General features: G+C 35.0%; 3 protein-coding genes across 4 annotated transcripts in view; 2 read left to right on the plus strand and 1 right to left on the minus strand.

The window, feature by feature from the left end:
- The window catches only part of LOC306990670 (ciliary microtubule inner protein 6-like), a 66,168-nt gene that overhangs the window by 31,365 nt on the left and 9,803 nt on the right, over positions 1–25,000 (plus strand). The window lies entirely within an intron of this gene.
- The window catches only part of acyp2 (acylphosphatase 2, muscle type), a 20,931-nt gene continuing 3,793 nt past the window's right edge, over positions 7,863–25,000 (plus strand). The window contains exons 1-3 of one of the 2 annotated variants that reach the window (XM_079597835.1): positions 7,863–7,952; positions 18,079–18,095; positions 19,514–19,623. In XM_079597835.1, the coding sequence (XP_079453961.1) occupies positions 7,928–7,952; positions 18,079–18,095; positions 19,514–19,623 (152 nt within the window). In that variant the 5' untranslated portion in view covers positions 7,863–7,927. Of the gene's footprint in view, positions 7,953–17,546; positions 17,884–18,078; positions 18,096–19,513; positions 19,624–25,000 lie in introns of those variants that run through there. The other variant, XM_079597834.1, reaches the window with a different exon arrangement.
- foxg1b (forkhead box G1b) lies at positions 9,289–10,830 on the minus strand. Its single transcript, XM_079597831.1, has one exon. The coding sequence runs from the start codon at positions 10,472–10,474 to the stop codon at positions 9,458–9,460; it is 1,017 nt and encodes a 338-aa protein (XP_079453957.1). The 5' UTR covers positions 10,475–10,830; the 3' UTR covers positions 9,289–9,457.

Consider the following 25,000-nt stretch of genomic DNA (forward strand, 5'->3'; position numbering starts at 1 on the left):
TGTTTCAACCCAATTTTGGGTCAAACATGGACAAACCCAGCCGTTGGGTTAAATTTTTACATTACATTTTTAACCCAACGTTTGGGTTTGTCCATATTTTACCCAAAATTGGGTTGAAACAACCCAGCATTTTTTAGAAGGATCATGTGACACTGAAGACTGGAGTAATGATGCTGAAAATCCAGCTTTGATCACAGCAATAAATGGTCAAATAAATGAAGCATTGATAAGCAGACTTCTTTTAAAACATTAAAAAATCTTCTAATAATGTTTGCCACCACTGTATATATATATAGTTGCATTGTAGAATCTGCAAAATGTAAATTATTTTAACAATATAAGAGGGATCATACAAAATGCATGTTATTTTTTATTTAGTGCTGTCCGGAATCAGATATTTTGCACTAAAGATGTTTACATATATTCCACAATAGCTGAATTTATTAAAAAATTACGGTAAGAGCCGGGGGTGAAAACTTTTGCACAGGATGAAGATTTTTTTGGGTCATATAAAAAAATTTTTATACATCTTTATTTGCACAATTAGTATACTGATAAACATTATTTTGTGGTGCTACAGAAAAAAAAATGTAATTTACATGAAAAAGTTAGTTCAGGAAATAATTAAAAATCTATATTAGCACTCAATTCAAGCGTGTAGAAATGAAAGCATAAATATCAACGTTATAAAATTAAGTAAAATTACTCAACTTTTCTGATAATGGTGTTCCCATCATGCACTGGGCCTTGAATAATTAATGAGGTTTATTTTTCACTGTTTTTCATCATTGCTTTTGTTGTTAGGATTAATAACTTGCCATTTTGTGACATTTGGAGTTAATTTTCTACTCAAAATGACATGCTAATCGAAAGTTTTGTTATGTAAACGGCATTTCACACAATATCTATTGTATTAATTACTTAGATGTTTCTAAGTAAAGCATATACTTTAAAAGTGTGGTTTAATTCAATGTTATATTGTTTGAGTGAAATGTATGGCAAAGAAATCTTTAACTAAATAGACATTACTCAACCGTTTAAAGCCAAGTTACAATTACTTATTTTCTTTGTTACTTTCACTTAACTTAATTAAGTAGAGTTTACTTGATTCCATATGTAAAATGTACTTTAAAAATATGTATGTGAAATTTACTTAAAAAATATGCGTGCAAAAACTCACCAGATAAAAATTACCAGATAAAAATTACGTAAATTTTACTTTTTTTCAGTGTATAATATCACAATAGGATAAGTCATTAACAATGCAATAGGGAAGTAATTAAATAGAACATATAATATCACGTTAATATTGCCTTTGCTATAATATAGTTCGCAAAAAGCATATTTTTAAACTTGTTTTTGGGCTATAATTGATTCTTTAACATGGCTCAGCTGTAGTGAAAAAGTATATATATATATATTTTGTGAAGATATTGATATGTTTATATGAAACTCTTCTGTCGTTGCATATATGCATTTGTGAGTTTCACTGATGTAATTGTTAGAAATATATTCAACAGTGTGTATTTTATGAAAAACAAATTGTAAAATGTATCATAGTAGTTAATATTAAGCTTTAATATTTCTGTAGCAATTCATGAGCAAGTTTAAAGGCTTTAAATATCTGTAATTTAAAGGACAAAGTAAAGCGCGTTTATTCAGGATCTCCGAAACTTTGACAAATGGAAAACAATAAGATTTTTACAAATTATAAATTAATAATAAAAATAAATTCTTATTTTCGCAATGTGCATATATATATATATATATATATGCTTTGCAGAATCTGCACAATGTAAATTATTTTAACAATATAAGAGGGATCATACAAAATGCATGTTATTTTTTATTTAGTGCTGTCCTGAATAAGATATTTTACATTAAAGATGTTTACATATATTCCACAATAGTTGAATTTATGAAAATTGACATTAAGAGCAGGGGGGTGAAAACTTTTGCACAGGATGAAGATGTGTACATTTTTCTTATTTTGTTTGAATATCATATTTTTTAAATTTTATACTGCCCTTCGGAAACTACAGAAGATACTTTCCTGGAAGACAAATTAATACAAATTATTGATCTTCAAATTCAAAAAGTTTTCACCCCCCACCCCGGCTCTTAATGCGCCGTGTTTCTGGAGCATCAGTGAGTTTTTGTTTTTTGTGACAATTTGAGTCCCTCAATTGTCCTCAAGTGTGAAAAGATGGATCTCAAAATCATACAGTCACTGCTGGAAAGAGTTAAAAATATGCAAAACATGATGGGAAATGATCAGGATCATCCGGGAACCACACAGTATTAACAATACACTTTTGAACGGGTCATTTTTATAAATTCAGCTTTTTTTTTTTTTTATCTTGTGTGTGTAAACATATTTTATGTAAAATGTCTTATTCAGGACAGTGCTAAATAAAAAAAGCATGCATTTTGTAGGAACCCCTTTTAAAATAATGAACATTTAGCAGATTCTGGTGTATGTAAACATGAGCACGACTGAATATATATATACTATGACTTTGAATATGAGGCATGAATAAATAAGCAAGTTTTGAGTTTGTTAATATCTTGTAGAGTGTATATTAAAGTTTGTCCGGCGAATTCATCACTGTAACGTCTTGAATTTATTTATATTTATAGAAATTACACAAAGATGCTTCTAAAGTCAACTCCACAAGATATTTAACGATGGTCCGAATGCTTGCATATTCTTTACAGATGCATTTGAACATGTTTCTTTACTCAGAAATCATTCATTTTTTATTATTTTATTAATGTAATTTTATTTATTTATTTTAAAAGGGAAACTAAAAGAAAATACAAGGCGAATCACAAAATCACTTATTTTTGAGCTATCATTATTTTATCTTTTTTTGCATTTATATATATATATATGATTTTGACCAGTCTAATTAAATCAAATCAAACATTAAAATATATAATAATGAAAAATATCAATGGTAGTAATATTTGAGCGGCACTAAAATAGTTATTTTGAATAAAGATGTTACCTTCTGGTGAGTGAAGTATTGGTGTGTCGACAGCGTGGGTTAAATCTCAGTTCTCTACGAGCTTTTCAGGACGTTTGAGGAGTTTGACATTCAGGAAACACCCTCGTGTGTGTGTGTGTGTGTGTGTGTGTGTCTCTGGGAGGATCCAGCATATAGAGTATATAAACTATAGAACCGTGTGTGTGTGTGTGTGTGTGTGTGTGTGTGTGTGTGTCTCTCTGGGAGGATCCAGCATATAGAGTAGTATATAAACTATAGAACCGTGTGTGTGTGTGTGTGTGTGTGTGTGTGTGTCTCTCTGGGAGGATCCAGCATATAGAGTAGTATATAAACTATAGAACCGTGTGTGTGTGTGTGTGTGTGTGTGTGTGTGTGTGTGTGTGTGTGTGTCTCTGGGAGGATCCAGCATATAGAGTATATAAACTATAGAACCGTGTGTGTGTGTATGTGTGTGTGTGTGTGTGTGTGTGTGTGTCTCTCTGGGAGGATCCAGCATATAGAGTATATAAACTATAGAACCGTGTGTGTGTGTGTGTGTGTGTGTGTCTCTGGGAGGATCCAGCATATAGAGTAGTATATAAACTATAGAACCGTGTGTGTGTGTGTGTGTGTCTCTCTGGGAGGATCCAGCATATAGAGTATATAAACTATAGAACCGTGTGTGTGTGTGTGTGTGTGTGTGTGTGTGTGTGTGTCTCTGGGAGGATCCAGCATATAGAGTAGTATATAAACTATAGAACCGTGTGTGTGTGTGTGTGTGTGTGTGTGTGTGTGTGTCTCTGGGAGGATCCAGCATATAGAGTATATAAACTATAGAACCATGTGTGTGTGTGTGTGTGTGTGTGTGTGTGTGTGTGTGTGTGTGTGTGTGTGTGTGTGTGTGTCTCTGGGAGGATCCCACATATAGAGTATATAAACTATAGAACCATGTGTGTGTGTGTGTGTGTGTGTGTGTGTCTCTGGGAGGATCCCACATATAGAGTATATAAACTATAGAACCGTGTGTGTGTGTGTGTGTGTGTGTGTGTGTCTGTGTCTCTGGGAGGATCCAGCATATAGAGTAGGATATAAACTATAGAACCGTGTGTGTGTGCGTGTGTGTGTGTGTGTGTGTGTGTGTGTGTGTGTGTGTGTGTGTGTGTGTGTGTGTGTGTGTGTGTGTGTGTGACACATACTTTAGTATTGCCTATTTTCTCCATCACATATTTCAGAAATCATCATAATTATCATTCGAAAGCTTAAAATCGCTTAAAATTTTCTGTGTGATATCAACTTCAAATTTAGGGTCATTGGGTTAAATTTTTCAATTGCATTTTTGATCCAACGTTTGGGTTTGTCCATATTTGACCCAAAATTGGGTTAAAACAACCCAGCATTTTTTAGTGGGACTAATGTATGTATATGTTTTGCTTGTATAGATTTGATATTTGAAAAACTTCACAGATTGTATATATACAGCGCACTCTAAAAAATGCTGGGTTGTTTTAACCCAATTTTGGGTCAAATATGGACAAACCCAAACGTTGGATCAAAAATGCAATCGAAAAATGTAACCCAATGGCTGGGTTTGTCTATATTTGACCCAAAATTGGGTTAAAACAACCCAGCATTTTTTCGAGTGTATAAGTGTCAAAGGAGTCCTCACATCACGAGGTCTTGAATGGGGCGTATATGAGTCTGGAAGGGTGTAAAAGTGGTCAGTTGTATATGAGTGGATCAGAGGAGCGTGAGAATGTTATAGCACCGGCATCGGGCCGCTTTAACCCCTGGGTAACAGAGCGTGGCCTGAGTGTGTGGAGTTATATTACACGTTCTGGAGGTCTTGGTCCTCTTCAGTCTCAGGTCTTCATGCCTGAATGACACACAAAATGGCCTCCACTATCCTCACGGGAGCGGAGGCTTTACAGTAAATGGCGTCTGTATGTTGCACAGGATTGTACGGTGTGTGTGTGTACGTCACGAGCTCTCTGGAAATCTGTGGATTTTATGCCTCGTTGTTTTTCAAATTCATTGCTATTGTGGTCAGTGTAGATATTGTTAGGATCTTTTCTTTTTATTGAGCAATTCTATGCATGGTATTCTTTTGTAAATATACATTAACGTACACTCTAAAAAATGCTGGGTTGTTTCAACCCAATTTTGGGTAAAACATGGACAAACCCAGCCGTTGGGTTAAATTTTTACATTACATTTTTAACCCAACGTTTTGGTTTGTCCATATTTTACCCAAAATTGGGTTGAAACAACCAAGCATTTTTTAGAGTGTACATTACACACTTGTAGTGTAAATCAGCTTATAAATATGTCAAAACACAAGCTAATATTCTTAACATGCGTTGATTATTTGAAGAAACATTAAGAAAATGTCTTCTTTTTTTTGTCCAAATGTCGTTTTCATTGCATTTATATGCACAGTGTTTGATCATGGTGTTTGCATGTTTATATATATATATATATATATATATATATATATATATATATATATATATATATATAAAACATACAGATCACTCTAAAAAATGCTTTCAGAGTTGGGTTGGTGTATGTTTTGGTAAAATATGGACCAAATTTAATAAAAAAAATTAACCAAAGGCTTGGATTTGTCCACATGACCCAAACATGGGTTAGAACAACCCAGTATTTTTTTTTTAGTTTTTTTGTATTTACACTCTTAAAAAATGCTGGGTTGTTTCAACCCAATTTTGTGTAAAATATGGACAAACCCAGCCATTGGGTTAAATTTTTACATTACATTTTTAACCCAACATTTGGGTTTGTCCATATTTTACCCAAAATTGGGTTGAAACAACCCAGCATTTTTTAGAGTGTACACACACACACACACACACACACACACACACACACACACCCTCATGTCTCTCTGGGAGGACCCCACATAGAGTATATAAACTGTAGTGTTGTGTGTGTGTTGTGTGTTGTGTGTTGTGTGTGTGTGTGTGTGTGTGTGTGTGTGTGTGTGTGTGTGTGTGTGTGTGTGTGTGTGTGTGTGTGTGTGTGTGTGTGTGTGTGTGTGTGTGTATGTGTGTGTGTGTGTGTGTTACTGTTCTGTATTTAATTTGACACACTTTGCCCAGATTTCCCAAACTGTTTTGTTCAATTTTGAACGTTGTAGTTTCGCATATTCCTTTTCATACAGTAAAAATTCATCTTTTTATGTAAAATACTGTTGCATTGTGGACTTTTATTTAACTTCATTAACTTTTCATATATTCCATTAAATTAAAATTCATAGTTAACCGTTTTTTCAAAGACTGTTCTATTGTATTATTAATATTGTTCACAGTAATATCAATAAAGAGTTTAATGATGTGAATGTCCGGCTGTGTTGTGGATCTCATCCCTGTCTCTGGTTTATTCTGCTGGGAATTTCACTTTCCTGGCGGATCATCATGTGTTTATTTCCCTGCAAACAGCAGAATCTCATATTTATTCTGCTGATTAATTATCAATAGTCATTCGCCTGTAAAAGTGCTCTGCTTTACGCTCACAGACTCAATGTGCGGCTTCATTTAGTCCATGTAATGACTTCCGAATGAAATTAAAAGTATGGAGACAGCAGTTGTGTGACACTATTTAGTGTTTGTTATCAATTAACTGGGACTTCTTAAGGCATTCAGCAGGAGTATTGATCCCTGAATAATGCTCTTCTCCGGTTCTCAGAGGAAATTACAGCAGGTTTGTCTCCAGTGACCCGAAAGCGGCCGTCAGGGGCCTAAAGAAGAGCAGAGGGTCTTACCTTTATATAGAGACTCAGAAATACACTTCCAGAGAAAAATAATTAGCAGAATTAACCAAACGTCTGACCATTCTAGGCTTTTAGTGATTAAATAATAAATTGTTTCACACCGAGATGCCAATCCTAATATAATGTTGATGTTTCACCAAGAGCCAATAGTTACATTCTCTTCGTTTTATTCTCTTACAATTCTTCAAGACAATTCAAATGTTGATTTTGTAATGTTATATGGCACATTTTAGGAATGTATTAACTCAAGATTCAACTTTTCTGGCGCGTCTCGCGCAACTTTTGCATTGAAACACTGCGCGCGCGGAGAAACCTCGAGATTACAGTTTAAATATGACCAAAGTACTGCGGGAAAAATAAATAAATTAGAACATTTATGTATTTATTAAAATTCTGAGTAGGCCTACTTTGGTTCTGCGTAGAATATTTTTTTTTAAATGAATGATAGCTATATTATATTTATATATTTTACGGTTTGTATATGAAGTTAAAGGCCTGTTGCATGCAAGACCCAAACTCTTAAATGCAACAGGGTTTTTTCTGTGTGTGTGTGTGTGTGTGTGTGTGTGTGTGTGTGTGTGTGTGTGTGTGTGTGTGTGTGTGTGTGTGTGTGTGTGTGTGTGTGTGTGTGTGTGTGTGTGTGTGTTACATGCTGCATTCCCTATTTTCTTTCTTTTTTTAACGAGGTAAAATGTTTTAAAGTTATCATGTTTCTTCCTCTGGTGGTCCGCTGTTATTTATTAGCCGCGTTATGCTTTCTATAGAGATAAACATGACTAAGTTTGACCAGTAAAAAAATAAAAAAGTTCTCCTATCACTGGCAAAGCCTCATTTCGCTCTGAAGCAGAAGTTTCGTTCAACTTTTGTTTTAAATAAGTTATTAGGCCACTTCCTGAACGCCTTTTAACTCGTCAAAACAAGTTTTTAAAGACGGATAATAGTTAAGGTGAGTAATTTTCGAGTGTGTAAATAAAGTGCAGGAATGTTTTGTGAGTGTGTGTCCCCTCCCTCCGAGTGTGTCCGAACACATTAACGCTGGTCCTGGTTCCGGGAGGATCCCTCGAGCTCCCGGGTTCGTGGTGTGTGTGTGTGTGTGTGTGTGTGTGTGTGTTCCTCAGTGAGAGTCTTCCTCCAGGAGCACGTGCAGCTGATGGACTTTCAGGAACATCTGCACAGTAAGTTTGACATTATTTGATTTATTTTAGGCCTCGATGGACACTTGTTTGCTCATTATATCTCAAATGTGTGTATTGTAGGGCCCATGAACACATTGCATTAGTTCGTGAATTTTAGGTTTTCTTCCTATTTTCCGATTGGCTCGCTGGCGCTGTTTTAGGCTTATAGCACTTTCGTTAACGCGTAGTTTTACATTATTATGCATGCAACTTTAATATATATAATGACGTGCCATGAAACTAAATTTAGCCTATAATTAATAATGTTTGGATTTGCGTGTTGTAAAGCATGTTTTATCAATCACGTAATACTGAAAATGGATATTAAGTGCACGAGCATCATAAGCTCTGTGTTTGTGTAACATTATGTGTTGAGGACGAAAATATTACAGCATGTATGATATAAATGCGTTTCAATTGGTCTATTTGTGAAATAATATATAGGAGAAGCTAAATGCATTAAACCCCTCGAGTCTTTTTCTCAAAAGTAGGATTTGTGTTGCAAGGCTGGAAAGGATTCATGCATTCATACAGAAATATTTCAATACTTTATTTCTTTGTTCTGAACTAAAGTTCAGGCAAAATATACAAGAAAAAAAAAATGTCAACGACAAACTAGTACATTAAATGACCGTGGCAACTAAAGGTGCAGAACTATAAATCACATGTTGGTTAAAACTAGGAAAAATGAACATCACATTTCTTATAAACGCATGTTTGCACAGAGAGTTTGAATTATGGCTTCAGAATCATAAGAGCAAATCACTGTGCAGGGATGTCATATTAAAAAACAAAAACATGAATATGATCTGTCTTTGGTGATGAACCATGCACCTCCACAGTCACAACTATACTGTTATATGTGTGTGAATATGGGACAGAGCCAGGCTGACCCGGAACAGTATTTCATGACAATATATAAACGCATCCCACACACACACACACACACACACGGCTCATTTAATCCAGTGCTTTAATTCAGTCTGTCGTCTCAGGACACACACACTCACAGACCTAATTCATCAAACATTGCATATAGATTTATATTTTACCCAAATCCAGGTTTACACAGCTAATAATAATAATAATAATAATATATCGCTTCATTGTCAGAACGCACACCTGAGTCAACCCTGATTTAAGATATTAAGGCGCATTCACAGTTTGGGACATTATATTTTAAATAAAAAAGGAATTAGTCGTACTAAACGAACAATATGTGCCATCCATCTAATAATAACAACAGTATCCCACAGTAACAAGGGATAAAAAAACATTTTGAATAAATACAAAACCATCATTCACAAAGAAATACTATAAATAATACTTTTTAAAAAAAAAAAAGAAAAGAAAAACAAACACATACAGTTATTGCCTTTGGCATAACATCATACTACCATTACAAAAATGATCTTAAATAGACACAAAAACTCCAGACAGACGCACAGTCCTCTCACGAAGGGAACGCTTGGCGAGGTTTTCTAGGAAAGTTGAGCGCGCAACGCTCAGCTCAGGAACGAATTGGGCGCGACGCGTTTGTGTTGAGACAGAAGTCCGCTGGAAAGTGGAGATGTGAAGGACGGTAAACTAGTTCTTAGGGAATCCGAGAGCAGAGAAGACGCGGAGCTGGAGATCCCGTATCCCGGCGCGCTCGGGAGCGACTGCGGCTGTTGCGCGCCCGCCACGAAATATCCATTGTGTCCTGAGAGTAATCCAGCAGCGGACGACGGAGACACGCCGTACCCGTTCGACAGGTTAATACTCCCGCTAGAGGCTCCCAGAATCTGGCGAGACATATCCCCGTTCCCGAGCGGCTCGACGCCGGGGAGTAAAGATCCGTACGCGTGTCCTTGGTTTAGAAATCCGTGCGTGGATCCGTTATAGTGCGAGTGGTGTAAGGGTAAGAACGGAGAAAGCTGCCAGTAAAGCGGATTGCTCGGGCGTTCACCCAGTCCGAGTCCGAGCGGCGCGAATCTGAGGCCCCTTTTCATCACCAACTTTCCCCGCGAGGTCGCCGAGCGCCGCCGGAGCTTCCCGGTGGTTCCGCCGATGAACACATCATCGCTGGAGGGGTCGAGCATCCAGTAGTTCCCTTTCCCCGGATCGTCGTAGTGTCTCGGCACCTTCACGAAGCACTTATTGAGGCTCAGATTGTGCCGGATGGAGTTCTGCCAGCCCTGCTTGTGCTCCCGGTAATACGGGAAGTTCTTCATGATGAACTCGTAGATGCCGTTGAGCGTGAGCCGCTTCTCCGGACTCTGTCGGATGGCCATCATGATGAGCGCGTTGTAGCTGAACGGAGGCTTGTCGAATTTCTTTCCCTTTTTGCACGGTTGCTCGGGTTCCTCCGCGTCGTGTTGCGCGGGGTCCATCTCGACCGCTTCTGAGGGTTTGTCGGATACCGGGCTTCGCTCCGCGCCATCGTCCGCACCCGGGCTGTCAAACTTCGATGGGAGTAACAAGCTCTTGATGCTGAACGATGTGGACTTCTGCACCATGGTGGGCTCACTGTGATCTCCCATGCCGGGTGATGAAGCGCGCAAAAGCCCCGTTTTCGTACTTAAAACACAGGAGGTCAAGCGCGCAATGATGGGGACATCGCGTGCATGACAGAACTTCGCAGACTCGCGGAAATTGGTGATTAACCAGGGCTCACTCTTACCAACTACCTCATCGTATGAAAGGGAGGAGGAGCTCTTCACTTGCTGGTGCTGGACAGTCTCAGTCGAGCCTCGCTCACTCCATCATAATGCGCGGAGAGCCCCGTGCGCGCGGGAGTCTGGAGCGTCTCCTGTGCGTCACTGATCACGTAGCCTGGATAGGAGGGACAAGGAGTTGTTTTCATGTTGCCTGAAACGCACTGAAATAAAGTTTAAATGATCCAAAACTAAAGTGTTAGTGATTCTGAATCGCTCATGACACTCTCAGAATGCCTTAATAATACTTAATAATAATACAATTTGAACCCGGGAGGGGTCAAATTGGGGGTTATAAATAATACAACCGTTAAGTATTCATAATAAACTATCTGAGACAATAATATTTTGTGTATATGCATGATCGGTTCGGGGTTATTGATTATCTGGCTCTCCAAGGACGCCACAGTGCTGTGCGTAAAAGCGCGCGGGCTGCACGAGCACGAGCCAACGGCGCCTCTAGTGTCCGCACGGGTCACAGACCCACTGAACTCCTGCCAGACAACGGGACAAGTTCTGTTTACACTTTGAAGGACTCATATGTGTCATTTTTATTATTAATAATGGCAGTAATAATCTGCAAACCCTTGTGATTCAGTGCGCTAGTTTCAATCCTCTGCGCCATTAACAGAATAAATGCTCGAACTGTTGTTTACTTGTTCATCGTTGATCAATTAGTCTGATATTTTTGCATATTGCATTAGAATAATCTTATTTACGTCTGTATCTCAAATAACTTTCATTTTTAAATTTCGCATATTTTCATTCTGAAATAAACACTTTTTTCCGTTCCCCGCTTAGCTATATATTATCACTCCTTTCGCATGTATTAAAATTAAATGTATATAGAGTTAAATATTCTGTATGGTTTCTGAACCAATAAAAGGGTTGTATTATTGTTTTCTTGTCTGGAGGCTGTTTGAACATTACTGCTGCTGTTTCGATCCAGTTTTTTTTATTTATTATTATTAAATAAACTAGACTTGAGACTTGACTTGAAATGATTTGTATGAGATGTAAATTATTATTTTATTGATGCACAGAGCAGTAATACAGCTCTTTAATTTATAGCTATTATTAAAGAAACGTCGAATGTGTATGAAACAAAAATGTCAAAATAATTAAGTTTTTAAGAAATAGTTAAATTCGAAAAAAGCAAAGCCACGCAAACGAATAACTTTTCAATACATTTTTATTTTATATCAATTAATGCTGTTATATGTACATAATGTTTTTATTTTCTATAAAAAACTGGTTTAAAAAAATAATCACTATAGAAGTTGCGTCAGATGACTGTGTTCGCCGTAGCAATTTTATTATTAATAAAATATATATAGACTGTATTTTTGTTGAATTTATTGAAACTATATCTTGCAGTGCAAAAAAATATATAATGTTGTGTTATTACTATCCATTGACTTTTTCTTAATAATAATAAATAATAATAATATAATAAAGCTTTTTCGAACTCTAAACAGCAGTGTCACGTAAATTAATGTTTTAATATTTATAATAAATTATTATTTTATTATTTATTGTAAAAAAAAACCGACGGGATGTCACAATTATATTGTTTGATTAAATTACAGTTTATTTTTATTTTCAAAGTTAAATTATATTTTATTTTCAAGATAATGAAAGCATCACTGGTCGAGTCTTTCACACCCGCTTTTCCTTTCAAATAATTACTCAAGAAAAAAGAAAAAAATGTTTAATAAATTGTTTTTGACATCCGCATAAATTGGTATGCATTGGTCTATTTTCTATTTGCCTTTATTGCACGCAGATGTAATATAACCCATCCTGTAATCAACGAGTTAAATGTGAATTGGGAACAAAAAAAAAGAAAAAGGCGGCAAAGAAAACGATTTATATTTCACCATGTTTAAGATTATTTTTAATGATCAGTTTGTAGCAGGAACATCTTTACCTGTTTTGAAGAAGTGTGGCAAACTAAAAATCCACATTTAAAAAATATGATTTAAAGTTTTTACTGTCCAGCACTGCAAAATAACTTCACAAAATTAATTATTTATTATTATTTGAGGCCAAAAACAAGGTCAGTCATGCCTCATATGTACATGTATGAGTCCATATAGAAGTCGAGCTGATATATATTTATTTAGATATATATAGGCTTCATCTGAAACCATTTGCTAAAACATTTAACCCTTGTGTGACCGTATGGACATTTTTGACTTTTCAGTTTGTTTGCTTTTAAAACCATATGTCTGTGTTAATACCAACTAAATACATTTTGGTGTGTATTTTTTTATTGGAATTTTACTATTTCACCCCCATTTACTTTAATAAATCTATTTTCCGCTTGTAACACAAAATAGTTCCACTCATTGAAACCCATTACAGCTTTTCAGATTACACACAATTTCTGAAACTGTGGCTCCATTTCTTGAAACTCTACACACACACACACACACACACACACACACACACACACACACACACACACACACACACACAAAACATCAGATGTCTCTAAAGCAAACACATCATTCAAAACTATTTTAACGTTCCAAAAATTGTGTTTTTGCGTATAACAAACACACATTAAATGATACATAGCACCAAATACACATAGTGAAAAATGAACATAAATTAAAATAAGTTAAACACTATCTTGTGTCTTTTGCTTGTTCAGTGCGGTGGAGTTACAGGAGTTTGTCACACGTACATATACATATACAGTGTGTTATACAAGCAGCCAATATATATATATATACCACAAGGGTTAAATGTTTGGCAAATGGTTTCAGATGAAGCCTATATATCAGCTGTGTGTGTGTGTGTGTGTGTGTGTGTGTGTGTGTGTGTGTGTGTGTGTGTGTGTGTGTGTGTGTGTGTGTGTGTGTGTGTGTGTGTGTGTGTGTGTGTGTGCACTCTAAAAAATGCTGGGTTGTTTCAACCCAATTTTGGGTAAAATATGGACAAACCCAAACGTTGGGTTAAAAATGTAATGTAAAAATTTAACCCAACGGCTGGGTTTGTCCATATTTTACCAAAAATTGCATTTTTTTAGTGTGTGTGTGTTTGGAGGAGCGTATGGCTCGCTGTATGTGAAACCATTAATGCTCTCTGCAAATCAGTGTTTTTGACCTCAAATGATGATAAATAATTTATATTATTTTGTGAAGTCATTTGGCTGTGTATACATATACTGAATTTACACTCTAGAAAATGCTGGGTTGTTTCAACCCAATTTTGGGTAAAATATGGACAAACCCAACCGTTGGGTTAAATTTTTACATTACATTTTTAACCCAACGTTTGGGTTTGTCCATATTTTACCCAAAATTGGGTTGAAACAACCCAGCATTTTTTAGAGTGTACAAGCCAAGTCAGACAGCTGTGTGTGTGTGTGTGTGTGTGTGTGTGTGTGTGTGTGTGTACACACGTGTATAATAAATAAATTAGTTGAGATATCAACCTCATATTTGGAACATAACTTATTAAGATTTATAGCTTAAATTTATAGATTTTCTAGAAGTTTTAGAGTTCAACATGTTTCATAAAATATATCTTTTATACAAAATATTTTTAAAAATTCACTTCAACAATAATCTGCCACGGGTCTTCGTTAAAATGAGACCAAACGTCCACTATGGCCCTATGTATACATTTTTTTATGACACGCAAGGGTTAATGCCTTGAGCATATGAAAATGATGCATATGAAGGTTCAATAAAAGGTCAGAGTTTATTATTAGAGGTTTTCTGTCCTGGATTTGAGTCCTTTCTTAAGCTTCCTCTTATAAAAACACCTACAATTAAACCTGCTAAAGTGTGAAACTGTTTCTCCCATCACTATTAATATTATAATGTCGATTATTTAAGTGCTTTTAAGGCAATATATGAAGAAAACATTTTAAAATATACAATATTTCGGACTTATGATGTTTAAAACATGTTTGCCTTGTTGATAGTTCATGTAAAACACAGACAGACACAAATCTCAATTAACAAAAACACCATCAGAGCTTGACACACATCACTACTAATCGGCTAATAATCAACAGCATGTGTGAATAAACCCATAAACAACGACTGCATCCTTTATTCATGCCGCAGTGCATGCTGGGAATTCACAAACCCTTAACAATCACTAACATTGTTCAATATAAAGCTCTTTGTCCATGTGATTCAGTGTGAATTATTGAAGGGGATTTCAGGACCTTTACACTGATGTGCAATAAAACACTGAGCTCGTAATTCACTATGAACAGTTTACGTCATTTTATAATATATTAATTTTTAATTCTCAATTTTTGCCTTAGTTCAGTTTAAATGTGGGGTGACAAATTAATATTTAAAAGTGCAAATACTAGTCTTTCGATTAAAAGCTCATGCATGCACAATAATTATAAAATAATGAGCAAAATGCCATTTAAATAAAAAAATTGAAATATTATATAGGTATAGGCTATATTAATATTGGCTAAAAACCCAAAAAATTTGAATATGGTGCAAAAGTTGATTTATTTCAGTAATTCAACTCAAAAGGTGAAACTAATATATTATATAGACTCATTACATGCAAAGTGAGATATTTCAAGCCTTTATTAGTTATAATTTTGATGATTATGGCTCAAAATTAGAATATTGTGAAAAGGTTTTCATAAGCTGTAAAACATAATCATCACAATTATAACAAATAAAGGCTTGAAATATCTCACTTTGCATGTAATGAGTCTATATAATATATTAGTTTCACCTTTTAAGTTGAATTACTGAAATAAATGAACTTTTGCACCATATTCTAATGCATTTTTTACTATATATTATATTTTTATTACTATATTATAAGTCATGTTGAGCTGTAGTTTCATGTGTTTGGATTAGGGCTGTCAAAAGATTAATCGCGATTAATCGCATCCAAAATTAAAGTTTGTGTTTACGTAATATATGTGTGTGTACTGTGTATAATTATTATGTATAAATACACACACATCCATGTATATATTTAAGGAATAATTGCATTTATATACTGTATATACATTTAGATAATTTATATTATATATAAATATTTTATATATAAATATAACCAATTTTTCTTAAATATATACATGATTGTGTCTGTTTTTATATATATAAATAATTATGCACAGTACACACGCATATATTATGCAAACACAAACTTTTATTTTGTATGCGATTAATCACGATTAATCTTTTGACAGCCTTAGTTTGGATGCTTTGTAAACACATTTTAATGCTAAGGCTTTGTTTGATATTTTGTTATCTAATACAATGATGTTTTTAAGTGTTACTTAAGTAACTAAAGTCTCTTTTGGTGCAGCTGTATCTTATGTAAGAGCACAACATTGCCAAATCTGATGGATGGAGAGAGAGAGAAAAATCATAAAACAAAAAAACACTAAAGATTTTATAAACCACACAGAGATGTAAAGTTAACAATTCGAGAGGCAAAACCAGGAACAGTCTGAACTGATACCACAGCATTACTGTAATCATCAGACTGGTGATCATGCTAATGCTAATGCTAATCAATCATCCGTCATCAGAATCATCGCGGTCTCCAGTTACTCGTCCTTGTGGACAAAGTTCGTCCAACAGTGAGTTTAAGAGAGTTTATTCACTGTGTCTCCAGAATGAAGCTGAATCTGAGTAAACTGTGTATTTTTATTAGCTTAAGGCTATATAAAAACAATAGGTGCACTGATTTAGACAGCTAAATGCGCGCGCCCGCGCGCGTGTGTGTGTGTGTGTTTATGTGCCGATAATGTTGTCAGTCTGAGCTCTAGGATTACGGGGTCGGGTTCTCTCTGTTGGCACAAATCAACAAATGGTGTGTGTGTGTGTGTGTGTGTGTGTGTGTGAGTGGTTGTGGTTTGCTATTGGCTGATCTCATGTGAGTGACAGGTTGCTCCGCCCTCATCATCAGAGAAGAGATATTCAAGATTACTCGTGATTTTAACACAATAATGATGATGTGCGTGGATAAAACATTTTAATTGCTCTAACTAGACTCTTAAATTAGATATACATTCACTAAAGAAATGTTTAATAAAGCATCACCTTTTCATTTACTTGATTTATATTCAGCATTAATGAAACTATATAGTAATATAATGCTCCAGAACTCTCCGTCATCAAGGCTGATGTTTGACATTGTGATTTTTAAAGGCATGAAAGTCTGATCCTGTGATCATCAGACGTGTGAAAACATCGAGCTCTGGGTCAAAGGTCGCTGTCAAATCCAAATGTGATTTGTTTTCTTGAAAGGATTTGTCTGTGAAAAGACATTTAAACCCTTGTATGCAAATTGCATCTCTAATAAAAATGTTTGTGCATTCACGAATCTAAATGTTTAGTATCTAATCTCTGACGGCCGGGCTTGTTTTTCAATCATAAACATACTAGATTACAGAGGAAAAACTGTGGCTGAGAATATTCAAATCTCGTCAGGATATTAGAGGAATATTGTGTTGTGTTGGCACATTTCTGAAGCTCGTTATTGATGTAATCTGGTCTGCGTTATTAAACTAAATTATTCTGGAATAAGGAGACATGATAAAGTTCGGTTCTATGGCATTTTGGTACAATCATAGTACCATGGTTCTGCCTCAGAACTTTTTGAAGAACTGTATATGTAAAAACGGATTAATATTTAAAAATTTTAACATTTTTAATCATAAATATAGGATATTATTCAGAAGAATTATTACATGTATGTATAATTATACTGTATATTAGAGTTGTAACAGCCTAATGTTGGATCTATTATTAAAATCTCGTTGGTATATCCAGAACTCTCGCGAGAATGACTACAGAAGTCTCTTCCTCCAGAGGGCGCGCGGCCGCTCTGAAAGCAAATCTCTGGACGAATTTAATCTTATTAGAGGTGTTTTACACATGATACTTTAAAGGATTGGAGTCTAACGTAGAAATTGAAACCTAGTCCAAACAATCTCTATAAAAGAATGCGTTAAAACTCACCATATATAACCACAACGACTGTGATTTGTCCATCGCGTCAAACGCTGAGAAAAGTAACAGGTGTCACGTGACTGACGTGTCGGGTCTCGGTGCCTTGCGCGTGGCTGTGGCGTCAAGCTATTTTATTTATGATTATCTGTAATTTAAACATCTGCTGGACTTTTCTTTTGGTCCTGACCCTTGTAATAGTGTTTGCAATGTCTTCAGACGCCGGTGAAAAATATGTGTCTGTAGATTTTGAGGTATTCGGGAATGTTCAGGGTGGGTATATAAATAAACGAGCATTTATTTATGCCACAGCTCAAAAAAGGCATTGTGCATTTTATGTCTTAATGTAATAATAGGTTGATTATTCTTTATTACTATGTGTTTATTGTATGCAAGTATAGGGCTACATAAATTAATTACACTTTTGCACGTATTCCAAAAAACTGACAAATGTTTGTCTTTTTTCAGGTGTTTGCTTCAGAATGGTGAGACATTTATGGATAATACAAACTAGGATTGCTTTACTAGGCTTGCTTATATAACTAAGGGAGAATGGCAGAACCTACTAACACTAACCAAATATAGAAACATGGTATTATTATGTTTTTACTAGACATGGTAATACTTTGATATTCTACTAGAAAATAAGTTATTCATGTGCAAATACAAACACGTGCTAGATCTTCTAGATGTAACGTGTACATGGGTAATAAATGTTAGTGAAATAGGTTAGATATCTGAATATATTTGGTATTTAGTATATATGATATAAGTGCATATATACGAGAATATATGATAAAGTATATAATAAGTATATGATAGTCTATAAGTGCATATACACGAGAATAAAGTATATAATTGCATGTGTATAATTGCATATGATATGTGATAAAGTGTATATGTGCAGATATATACTCGTATATGATAACGTGTACAATTGCATTTATACGAGTATATATAATATATATGATAAAGTGTATAAGTGCATATATACTATTATGTATGATAAAGTGTATAATTGCATTTATACAAGTATATATAATATATATGATAATGTTTAAGTGTAAAAGTGCATATATACGAGTATATAATTATGATAAAGTGTATAATTGCATTTATACAAGTATATATAATATATATGATAAAGTGTAAAAGTGCATATATACGAGTATATAATTATGATAAAGTGTATAATTGCATATATACAAGTATTTATAATATATATGATAAAGTGTATAATTGCATTTATACAAGTATATATAGGTAACACTTTACAATAAGGTTTATTAGTTAACATTAGTTAACTACATTAGTTAACGTTAACTAATAATGAACTGCACTTATACAGCATTTATTCATCTTTGTTAATGTTAATTTCGACATTTACTAATACTTTATTAAAATCTTGTTAACATGAGTTAATGCACTGTGAACTAACATGAACAAACAATGAACAGCTTTATTCATATTAACTAACATTAACAAAGATTCATAAATACTGTAACAAATGTATTGTTCATGTTAGTTAATACATTAAATAATGTTTAATAAATGAACCTTATTGTAAAGTGTTACCTATATATAATATATATGATAAAGTGTAAAAGTGCATTTATATGAGTATATATAATATATATGATAATGTTTATAAGTGCATATATACGAGTATATATGATAAAGTGTATAATTGCATTTATACAAGTATGTATAATATATATGATAAAGCATGGCCAAAGTATAATTGTATTCCTAGTGAATGCATGAACTGATAAAATCTGTTGAATGCAATGAAATGAATAGCATTTTTCTAACGCATTAATGCAAGATCAAGCCTCTTGTTCATCCTTCATGTCTTTGACTCTCTGTCTGAATCCCATCTCTCATCGGTCCTGATCGACGACAGTATACAGAAGCAGAAGGAGAGAAACTGGGCGTCACAGGCTGGGTGAAGAACACTAGGCAGGGCACTGTGGTCGGACAGGTGCAGGGACCGGCAGAGAAAGTCACAGAAATGTGAGTATGCATCTGTGTTCAGTGTGCAATCATTTATAAATGAGATCAGTGTGTGAGCGTGTGCAGATCGGCCTGTAGATACACAGAGTTGTGGCGGTTGTTGTGTCGAAGCAATGATAAATGATCCACAGTTTATCCCACACACACTTCTGTTGTGCTCACTGTGTGAAGAGTGGAGACAAAGTGACCTGAGTATTGAGAAATGTGTCCTAGCGACTGTAAAAAACGAACTGATAAACTAAACCCACACCAGAACACAGATCAGTTCTGGTGTGCAGTTCCTCTTATAACCAGCAGGTGGCGCTGGTGCTCCAGTGTTTGAGTCATGGAACAATCTAGAAAGCCTGAGATCATTTTACGGTTCGGATCATTTTACTGACTCTCTTGTTTTGATGAACGAGTCATTTTGTTCATTTGAGTGGCTTTAAATGTTATACTTTTAACAGGCAAATTCCCCCGAAGACGAGATTCTGAGTGAATTAACTGCAGTCCAAAATAATGTACAGGGAACATGAATAATCACTTAACCTCCCGAGTCTTTTGTTCATTCGTCACGTGACCGACCCATCACTGCTGTGCCTAATGATAGATGGAGACTACAGGATAGAAAGCTTTTAGTGTGCGCTGAAAGCTGTATTTTGAGTGAGTGTGTATGTGGTCTGCAGTCCCTCGGGTCGGGCGGGGCCGGGAGCGATGATGTCATGATGTCAGTCTGGGCGGGGGCGGGGGGGGGGGGGGGGGTCACAGGGGCGAGGGCTTTATGACATCATCACAGTCTCAAATGTGATCCAGACATTATGTGTGCACATTACTGGCGAGGGAGAGATGAGATTACTGTGTGTGCAGTGTGTGTGTGTGTGTGTGTGCTGACTTTCTTTCTCTCTTTTTTTTTCGACTGATTTACCGACTTTCTGTATATGGAGAATATCCCAAAAAAAATTTATATGGAGTAATAATCAGTTCAACGTTGCATTTAGTTGGTTGTTCATGTTTCTGAGATTCTGTTTTGTGAAGTTTTTAGTTGGAGTCACTCTAAACAATGCTGGGTTGTTCTAAAGGTACAATATGTAATATTTGTGCATTAAAATATGCCAAAATCACAAGGCCAGTGTTGTATATTTTGTTGAGTTGATTACAATATCCCAAATGTTTCCAACTATCTTTAAATTGTGAGAAAATTGCGGTTTTAACCGAGGAAGCGGGGCGTGTGAGCGGAGGTGAGCTGGAGTCGCGGCGTCATATCCGCGTTACCCTCGATCCGCTCGTCCTGCGCGGAGTCCTGGACACATGCGTTTAACCATTTTACAATTTTACTGTGTAATGCCCCATATATGGAAGTGAAGAAGTGTTTTCAGTGAGGAAGAGATTCGGAAGGACTCGTGTTGTGGAAGTGGGTTACGCCGGCCGCTGCCCTGCAGAGACATATTTAGCTGTGATTCTCTGGTGGGACTGTGTGTCCTATTTACTTACACAACCTGTGTGTGTGTGTGTGTGTGTGTGTGTGTGTTTCAGCATGAACTCTCAGAACTCTGTACATGCCATTGCCTGGGTGTGTGCGTGTGTGTGTGTGTGTGTGTGTGTGTGTGTGTGTGTGTGTGTGTGATCATGTATCTGTACATGCGATTGCCTGGATACAGTGTGTGTGTGTGTGTGTTTGTGTGCGTGTGTGTGTGTGATGATGTAGCTGTACATGCGATTGCCTGGATACTGTGTGTGTGTGTGTGTGTGTGTGTGTGTGTGTGTGTGTGTGTGTGTGTGTGATGATGTAGCTGTACATGCGATTGCCTGGATACTGTGTGTGTGTGTGCGTGTGTGCGTGTGTGTGTGATGATGTAGCTGTACATGCGATTGCCTGGATACTGTGTGTGTGTGTGTGTGTGTGTGTGTGTGATCATGTAGCTGTACATGCGATTGCCTGGATACTGTGTGTGTGTGTGTGTGTGTGTGTGTGTGTGTGTGTGTGTGTGTGTGTGTGTGTGTGTGTGTGTGTGTGTGTGTGATCATGTAGCTGTACATGCGATTGCCTGGATACAGTGTGTGTGTGTGTGCGTGTGTGTGTTGTGTTTATGTGTGTGTGTGTGTGTGTGGTCATGTAGCTGTACATGTGATTGCCTGGATACAGTGTGTGTGTGCGTGTGTGCGTGTGTGTGTGTGTGTGTGTGTGTGTGTGTGATGATGTAGCTGTACATGCGATTGCCTGGATACTGTGTGTGTGTGTGTGTGTGTGTGTGTGTGTGTGTGTGTGTGTGTGTGTGTGTGTGTGTGTGTGTGTGTGTGTGTGCGTGTGTGTGTGTGTGTGTGTGTGTGATACAGTGACAGAGAGCTCCAGTATTGCATGAGAAAAGCTTTTCCTCTTCCTCATTCCAGCCGGTGAACACGAGATGCGAGTGAACACAAATGTGTTTGCTCATTAAATATTTACGCAGACGGATGTCAGCCCCCCCCCCGCCTTACTTGTTTTCCCGTTCCTTGTTCTTCTTCACCTAAACTACCTCGCTTTTTGACATCTGTCAATCTATTAACTCTGTAATGTGCTTGGCTCTCTTCAGTTGTTTGTTGGCGTGTTGGGTTGGTTTGGTGAACTCTCTTGGGCTGTGTGTGTGTGTGTGTGTGTGTGTGTGTGCGTGTGTGTGTTGGTGACGTTGATGAGACTGTAGATCCCGAAGGAACGTTCCCAGACGGCCTCCGCCCATCCCTGAATAATATCGGGATGTCTCTGAAGTGTAGAAGTGTAGAGAGAGCATCTCAGGGCCGCCAGGATCATCATCACACTGTGTGTTCGTGACATTTACTGCTGTCTCCTGTGATCTCACACTCATACATCTATTTTAAACCATTTTCTTACTAATCTTTTAGAATTATTGTGGGTTGCTAGCATCACTTTTACTATTGCTCATATTTAGGGTTATTCATTTTAATAAATCCCTAAATATATAATATAATATAATATAAATTATCATTTTAAAATATATATTGTAATAAATAAATAAAAATATATTTAATAATATATCATTTTTTTAACAATATTTTTATTTGCTATAAAATATAAATATTATTGTGAGTGGGTATTTAATATTATATTTAATATATTTTATTATTTATTGTTTTTATAATATATTTTTTTATAATATAAAAAGTAAATATATCAATATTATATTACATTTAATACAATATAATTTTTTATAAAATATAAATATTATTTTTAATGAGTGTTTAATATTATATTATATACATATTATAATATTAGATAATATTTTAATATATTTTATTATTTATTGTTTTTAAACTGTTTCTACATTGTTTGTAAATATAAAATATGTTATATTATAAATATATTATATAAATAAAATATAATATAGTTTATACATATTTTATACAATGTATAGTTTATATATTTATTTTTATCATAATTAATTTATTCAATATTTATATTTTGTAAATATTTAAATAAAAAAATGTACACACACACACCTTTTAGACTATATACAGAATATATGTGTGCACTAAATATTAAATTATTTTATGATCTATGATCATAATGATCTAGTGATACTAGTAACACTATTGCAGTCACAGTCAGTAAAGCGTCGCTGGTGTTGTGTGTCGCGCTGGTCTCGTGTTCCTGGTGTGACCCGAGCGAGTGAGAGCGTCCGGCGGATTGTTAGACTGATGTTTATGGAAATATGAAGAAATTGCTTCCTATCCCAGTGTTAATGTTATCAGACTTCCTCACAGGGGGAGATGGGAAACTCCTTTCCTTCATAACACAATGAACACACAGAACCTCCAGTGTTTATATGTTCAGAGAACAGCAGTACGGCTTCGTGAAGGAGAGCGAGTGTTTAGAAGAGCGTGAGAATGACGGAAAGTTCATTGTTTAAAGTGTTCTCAATCACCTATATAGGAAAACACAGAATACAGAAATAATAATTAATAAAAAAAAAATAAGTTCAATAAATGTACTGTACAAAAAATAATAACTAATATAATATATATTTTATTAGTTATTATTTTTTTCAGTACATTTACATGTGTTTGCATAATATATTATTCATTCATGTATATATTTAAGAAATATTTGCATTTATATACTGTATATACATTTATATAATTTATATTATATATCAATATTCTATATATAAATATAACCAATTTTTCTTAAATATATACATGATTGTGTGTGTTTTTATATATATAAATAAATAATTTAAAACTAGCATAGCTCTATATACTAACACAAAAATCCTGTGTCCAAAATAGGCTATATTATATTCTATGATATATATATGTATATATATAGAATATAATATAGCCTATTTTGGACACAGGATTTTTGTGTTAGTATATAGAGCTATGCTAGTTTTAAATTATTAATTTTGAGTTATTAAATGAGAATAGAATGTATTTTCCATAAATTAACATTGAAAGTTTTTGTTTGGAGAGGCCATTAAAGTGTAGTTAAATAATTATAAATAATACATTAATATAATGTAATATAATTAGGGCTGTCAAAAGATTAAACGCGATTAATCGCATCCAAAATAAAAGTTTGTGTTTGCATAATATATGTGTGTGTACTGTGTATAATTATTTATATATGTAAAAACACACACAATCATGTATATATTTAAGAAAAATTGGTTATATTTATATATAAAATATATATATATAATATAAATTATATAAATGTATATACAGTATATAAATGCAAATATTTCTTAAATATATACATGAATGTGTGTGTATTTATACATAATAATTCTACACAGTACACACACATATATTATGCAAACACAAACTTTTATTTTGAATGCGATTAATCACGATTAATCTTTTGACAGCCCTAAATATAATATATATATTTGGGTTCCTACTGTATATATAGATGCTAGTTTGAAATTATACATTTTTAAATGAAATAATTATAATGAATTTCCCATAAATTAACTATAAAGTGTCTGTTTGTTTGGTCCTATCAAACAAACCCATTATAATTTTTGGCTAAATCTTTTAAATAAAAAAAGTTTTTACTGCAATTAATTAAATGTCAACATTATCAAAAGACATTATTCTATCTCCATATTTTTATTTGTAATTATTTGTGAAATTTACTAGCCGTTTGAAACTGTTTTCAAAGCCATTTTTGCTCAGTAGTGTATCCAGCGTATAAACGGATCAACATGGGATCTGTGCTTTACATCAGTAACGTGACGCTACTCCTGTGCGAGTGTGTGTCCTCTCTCAGGGTGTGTGTGTGTGAACCGCACCCTGGCGAAACCCGAGGCTTTCGTAACGGCTGATAACCCCGGAATAACCCGGATCCGTCTGTGATCCGTCATTCCCGAGGCTCACACACACACACACACACACACACACA

Source organism: Phoxinus phoxinus, assembly GCF_949152265.1.
Source record: "Phoxinus phoxinus genome assembly, chromosome: 22".
In the NCBI taxonomy this organism is placed as follows: Eukaryota; Metazoa; Chordata; class Actinopteri; order Cypriniformes; family Leuciscidae; genus Phoxinus; species Phoxinus phoxinus.

Coding starts and splice junctions, on each gene's coding strand:
- foxg1b (XM_079597831.1), bottom strand. CDS start 10,474: ATGGGAGATCACAGTGAGCCCACCATGGTGCAGAAGTCCACATCGTTC.